Source organism: Chiloscyllium plagiosum, unplaced genomic scaffold, assembly GCF_037043375.1.
Source record: "Chiloscyllium plagiosum isolate Xiang-an unplaced genomic scaffold, Cpla_swu_hap1 HiC_scaffold_41, whole genome shotgun sequence".
NCBI lineage: Eukaryota > Metazoa > Chordata > Chondrichthyes > Orectolobiformes > Hemiscylliidae > Chiloscyllium > Chiloscyllium plagiosum.
The window spans coordinates 43,927,414-43,933,413 of NW_028270179.1; the positions used below are offsets into that span (position 1 = coordinate 43,927,414).

General features: G+C 55.6%; 1 protein-coding gene across 1 annotated transcript in view; it reads right to left on the minus strand.

Annotated features, from left to right (window-relative positions):
• LOC122542054 (histone acetyltransferase KAT8) overlaps positions 1-6,000 on the minus strand; it is an 86,263-nt gene that overhangs the window by 72,648 nt on the left and 7,615 nt on the right. Inside the window, exons 5-8 of the mRNA XM_087981857.1 lie at positions 3,832-3,996; positions 2,135-2,224; positions 598-738; positions 26-119 (exon numbers count right to left, since the gene is read on the minus strand). Coding sequence (XP_087837983.1) covers positions 26-119; positions 598-738; positions 2,135-2,224; positions 3,832-3,996 — 490 coding nt within the window. The remainder of the gene's footprint in view (positions 1-25; positions 120-597; positions 739-2,134; positions 2,225-3,831; positions 3,997-6,000) is intronic.

Sequence of the window (6,000 nt, forward strand, 5' to 3'; positions counted from 1 at the left end):
ATTATCCATGGATACACTCACTTACTGAACGCAATGAGGAATTTTCCGTAGCCCCTGCGCTGATACGGAGGGAGGGTTAAAATACAGGCGACGTTATTCCCATCGGGAGACTCCTTCTCCTGCGCAAGACACAGAGAGCACTGGTGGTGAGTTGACGATCTAGCCCTTGGGCGCGCCGATCGGCCTGTCCGCCCAGTACTAGCCCCTGAACGCACGCGCGACGGAGATCCCCCAGACCTTCGTCCAGTCACTCCCTCCCCCGAACCCGGCGTGTTCCCGATCCACGTGTGATGTCTGCGGCTGTTCGCTGCAGGATAAAAGCTGTCGCAGCGAAACGCGGGCCCCCAAGGGGCAGGAGGACTGCATTCCGCTCAGCGATTGACCCACAGCTCGTGCACCCCCCAGACCCGCGTTTGCGGATGGAAACCGAGTGAAGGAAGTCACAGAGGTCACCCGCGAAGGGCCGATGATGGGAGATCTGGGACACCAGGGCACCCGACTGAGGGTCTCGAGGACCCAGAGCCCCGGGAGGTGGCCGCCGAGCAGTAAGGAGGGATTTTCTCAGCCCTCCCTTTCCCAGAGATCCCTGCTCCTGACCTTGGAGAAATAGCCCACGATGTGCGCCCCGTGTCGGTCAACCTCGGTCAGGATGTAGAAAACAAAAGGTTCGACGTCAAAGTAGAGGGTCTTGTGGTCGAGGAACAGCTTCGCCAGCAGGCACAGGTTCTGACAGTAAATCTGGGGCGGGGGAGGGAGGAGACAGAGAGTGCCAACATTTACCACCAAACAAGCAAGGTGGAACAGTGCCCACGCTCCCTCAGGGCGAGGGCTGGCACTGGGCAGAGTGAGAGAGACAGAGAGTGTGTGTCTGTGTGTGTGTGTGAGAACAGTGCCCACACTCCCTCAGGGCGAGGGCTGGCACTGGGCAGAGTGAGAGAGACAGAGAGTGTGTGTGTGTGTGTGTCAGAACAGTGCCCACACTCCCTCAGGGCGAGGGCTGGCCCTGGGCAGAGTGTGTGTGTTTGTGTATGACAGAACAGTGCCCACACTCCCTCAGGGCGAGGTCTGGCACTGGGCAGAGTGTGTGTGTGTGTGTGTGTGTGTGTGTGTGTGTGAGAACAGTGCCCACACTCCCTCAGGGCGAGGTCTGGCCCTGGGCAGAGTGTGTGTGTGTGTGTGTGTGTGTGTGTGTGAACAGTGCCCACACTCCCTCAGGGCGAGGGCTGGCACTGGGCAGTGAGTGTGTGCGTGTGTGTGTGTGTGTGTGTGTGTGTGTGTGTGTGTGTGTGAAAACAGTGCCCACGCTCCCTCAGGGCGAGGGCTGGCCCTGGGCAGAGTGAGAGAGACAGAGTGTGTGTGTGTGTGTGTGTGAGAACAGTGCCCACACTCCCTCAGGGCGAGGGCTGGCCCTGGGCAGAGTGTGTGTGTTTGTGTATGAGAGAACAGTGCCCACACTCCCTCAGGGCGAGGTCTGGCACTGGGCAGAGTGTGTGTGTTTGTGTATGAGAGAACAGTGCCCACACTCCCTCAGGGCGAGGTCTGGCACTGGGCAGAGTGTGTGTGTTTGTGTATGAGAGAACAGTGCCCACACTCCCTCAGGGTGAGGGCTGGCACTGGGCAGAGTGAGAGAGACAGAGAGTGTGTGTGTGTGGGAGAACAGTGCCCACACTCCCTCAGGGCGAGGGCTGGCACTGGGCAGAGTGAGAGAGACAGAGTGTGTGTTTGTGTGTGAGAGAACAGTGCCCACACTCCCTCAGGGCGAGGGCTGGCACTGGGCAGAGTGAGAGAGACAGAGTGTGTGTTTGTGTGTGAACAGTGCCCACACTCCCTCAGGGCGAGGGCTGGCACTGGGCAGAGTGAGAGAGACAGAGTGCGTGTGTTTGTGTATGAGAGAACAGTGCCCACACTCCCTCAGGGCGAGGGCTGGCCCTGGGCAGTGTGTGTGTGTGTGAGAGTGAAAACAGTGCCCACACTCCCTCAGTGCCATCCCTGGGCAGTGTGTGTGTGAACAGCGTGTTTATGTCTCAGGGCTGTGCCAGCCTCCCCTCAGTGAATCTCCCGTGCTGATTGGTTGATCACCCCCAGCACAGAGTGTTAACCCCCCCCCCAATCAGCCTGCCCCACGTGCCCTCACCTTGTGGTCTCGCCCGTCCACCTCATACACAGAGATGTTGGTCTTGCGATAGATCTCTTTCCCGGGTGGCTGTCGCCACTGGCACTGTGACTGTAGGGGAGGGAGAGAGAGAGAGAGAGAGATAGACAATGAGAGGGCTCAAAGAGGTCATGAGATATCCTTTGCACACAGAGTGAAGGTAAACCCCAAAGCCTTTTATTCATACAGAAGGAGCGAGAGGGTAACTCGGGATAGGGTTGGCCCACTCTAGGAAGTTATGCGCAGAGTCAGAGCAAATGGGTGAGATTCTTAATGAGCACTTTGCGTCAGTATTCACCGAGGAGAGGGACATGAAGTTAGGGATAGATGTTTGATCACTCCAGGTCAAGTCAGCACAAGGAGGGAGGAAGTGTTGGATATTCTGAAAGGCATTAAGGTGGACAAATCCCCAGGTCCGGGTGGGATCTATCCCAAGTTCTGGAGGGAAGCGAGAGAGGAAGTAGCTGGGGCCTTAACAGATATCTTTGCAGCATCCTTGAACACAGGTGAGGTCCTGGAGGACTGGAGAATTGCTAATGCTGTCCCCCTGTTTCAGACCGGTAGCAGGGATAATCCAGGTCATTACAGACCGGTCACAGCCTGACGTCAGTGATAGGGAAGCTGCTGGGGAAGATACTGGGGGATAGGATCTATTTACATTTGGAAGAGGATGGGCTTATCAGTGATTGGGAGCATGGTTTTGTGCAGGGATGGTCATGTCTTACAAACCTAATGGAATTCATTGAGGGAGTGACAAAGTTGATTGATGAGGGAAGGGCTGGAGATGTCACATACATGGACTTCAGGAAGGTGTTTGATAACACTCCCCGTGGAAGGCTGACGGAGTCAGTGATGGCGCACGGGGTCCAGGGTGCACGAGCTAAATGGATCCAGGACTGGCCGGGCGGCAGGAGACGGAGAGTAGTCATGGAAGGGAATTTCTCAAGATGGAGAGCTGTGCCCAGTGGTGTTCCACAGGGATCCGTGCTGGGCCCACTGCTGTTTGTGTGATATATAAATGATCCGGAGGAAAGGATAGGTGACCCGATTAACAAGTTTGTAGCTGACACGAAGATTGGTGGAGTAGCTGATAGTGAAGGGGACTGTCAGAGAATACAGCAGAATATGGACAGATTGGAGAATGAGGCAGAGAAATGGCAGATGGAGTTCGATCCGGGCAAATGAGAGGGGATGCATTTTGATAGATGCAATTCAAGAGCAAACTATACACCGAATGGAAAAGCCCTGGGAAAGATTGATGCACAGAGAGATCTGGGTGTCCACGTTCATTGTACCCTGAAAGGGGGGGGAAAGAGGGGGAGTTGCACGACGATAGCGTCATTGAAGACGCTTAGAATACAGGCGACGGGTTTCGATAGAGGATCTGGATCAGCACAGGCTTGGAGGGGCCGAAGGGTCTGTCTCTGTGCTGGAATTATCTTTATTGGAAACACAGAGTCAGACGCAGACAGAGAGAGCAAGGAAGAATGATAGAGGGAGGGAGAGAGAGACAAAACAGTTGAGCAGAGAGAGCCATATATTCTTCCCTGAGGGGTGAATGTTGGGGGGTGGGGGGTGGGGCAGCCTCACACAACGGATCCCATCCCCCAAAGATTCCAGTCAGTCAGTCGGGTATTACCCCCCCCCCCGGGAGGGGTGGTTCCGCGCTTCCAGCTTACCAAGTGGAAACGGTACGTCCTCTCGAACTTCATGTATTTGAGACAGTATTCGCAGACCCAGAGTTTCGGCTGTTTCCCGTAATCCTCGGGGAACGGAGAGAAATACCAGGCATCGATCTCGTAATTCCCAATCTGGATCTTATCCACGTACTTCACCTTGGTGATCTGGGGTGACCAAGGAGGGGAGGGGACAGACAAACACTGACATCTGCTCACTGTCACAGAGCTGTACAGCACAGAAACAGACCCTTCGGCCCCACCCCGCCCGTGCCGACCCAGATATCCCTGACCTAACCCAGTCCCCCGTTTGCCAGCACTTGGCCCCTATCCCGCTAAACCCTTCCTGTTCACCTCCCCATCCCCCTTTTCAATGTTGGCATTGCCCCAGCCCCCACCACTTCCTCTGGCAGCTTGGCCCACACACGCACCACCCTCTGGGGGGGGATAAAGTTACCCCTTTTCAATCTTTCTCCTCTCCCCCTCTAGTTCTGGACTCTCCCCCACCCCAGGGGGAAAAGACCTTGTCTATTTACCCTATCCATGTCCCCGCCCCCCTCATGATGTTATCAACCTCTATAAGGTCACCCCCTCAGTCTCCCCCACCCCAGGGGGAAAAGACCTTGTCTGTTTACCCTATCCATGTGCCCCCCCCATTGATGTTATAAACCTCTGTAAGGTCACCCCTCAGCCTCCGACGCTCCAGGGAAAACAGACCCAGCCTCTCCCTGTAGCTCAGACCCTCAAATACCATTTTCTGAATCGTATCGAGTTTCACAAGGTCCTTCCTGTGGGAAGGAGCCCAGAATTGCACACAGTGATCCAAAAGTGGCCAAACCGACGCCCTGCCCAGCCGCGACACGACCTCCCAACTCCGTCAGTCCACACAGACGTGGCCCCAACAGCTCTCGACACGGCCCAGGCAAGCCTGGCTGCAGCCTGCACCACACCCGAGCGGACTAACGCTTGGTCTCCCTGCCTTACGGCCGGCAGCGGGGCTCAGAGACAGAGTGAACACACCAAAGGAGGAAGGCCTCGGAAGCCCTTCGACAGCCTGCAGAGTGCTTGGAAGGTCAACGGACAGCGAGGAGCTCAGCAGATCTGTCGAAAGGCTGAGAGGAGAGGGAAACCACAGTTCACATTTCCAGACCAGTCCCAGGTTCTTCTCTTCTCACCACCGCCCCTGCCCTCTCTCTCCTCTCCCCCTTTCTCCCTCCCCTCTTCCAGGAGCTGTCCAAACTGACTGTTTGGGACTTTGCAGTGCAGGAGGCCATTTGGCCCAGCGTATCTGGGGCCGGGTCTGGAAAACACGGCCCAGTAAACACCATCCTCCAGCCCTATTCTCTGTAACCCTCTAAACTCCATCCCTGGCAAATACCTTGAATATGGAAGCCAGCTCCACCACTCTCTGGGTCAGTGGTGCTGGAAGAGCACAGCAGCATCCGAGGAGCAGCAAAATCGACGCGCTGCCTCAACTGCTGTGCTCTCCCAGCACCACTGATCCAGAAGCTGGTTTCCAGCATCTGCAGTCGTCGTTTTTTTTTTAAAACCTCCACCACTCTCCCCGGGCAGCACATTCCAAATCCGAACAGCTCTCCCGAGTAAGGAAGTTTCTCCGCGTCTCACTCCGAGCTCCCTTGCTCACGTTGTGATCCCAGAGTTGCTGACACAGCCACTGCTGGAAACACATTGTCCACCTCTACCCTGTCATGATTATCCATAATTTTCAACACCTCAGTAAGGTCACCTCTTAATCCTTGCTGCTTGAAAGAAGCAGGCCAATTTCACTCATCTTTCCTTGTATCTAAACTCCCTCATTCCTGGTTTCGTTCGAGTAAATCTCTTTGCTCTCTCTCCAGGGCTTGAACATCCTTCCTGAAGTAAGGTGCCCGGAATTGAACAAAACATGGCAAACGCGGTCTGACCAATGACTTGCTGAGGTGCAGCATCGCTTTGATTTATAAACCCAAGGGTCCCTTCTTAACAAGGTGCCTGGCAGATGATGCTGCGCGGGGAACGCCGAGATCCCTCAGCTCCTGTACTCTCCTCAAAGCTGCACTATTGAGCCTGGCAGCTCCCTCCGTCAGGACGCACTGGAGTTGGTGAAACGGTCACTGACCCCAGCGAAGGCCGCATCCAACGTTACCTCCGGTCGCAGCCCGAATTGGGAGA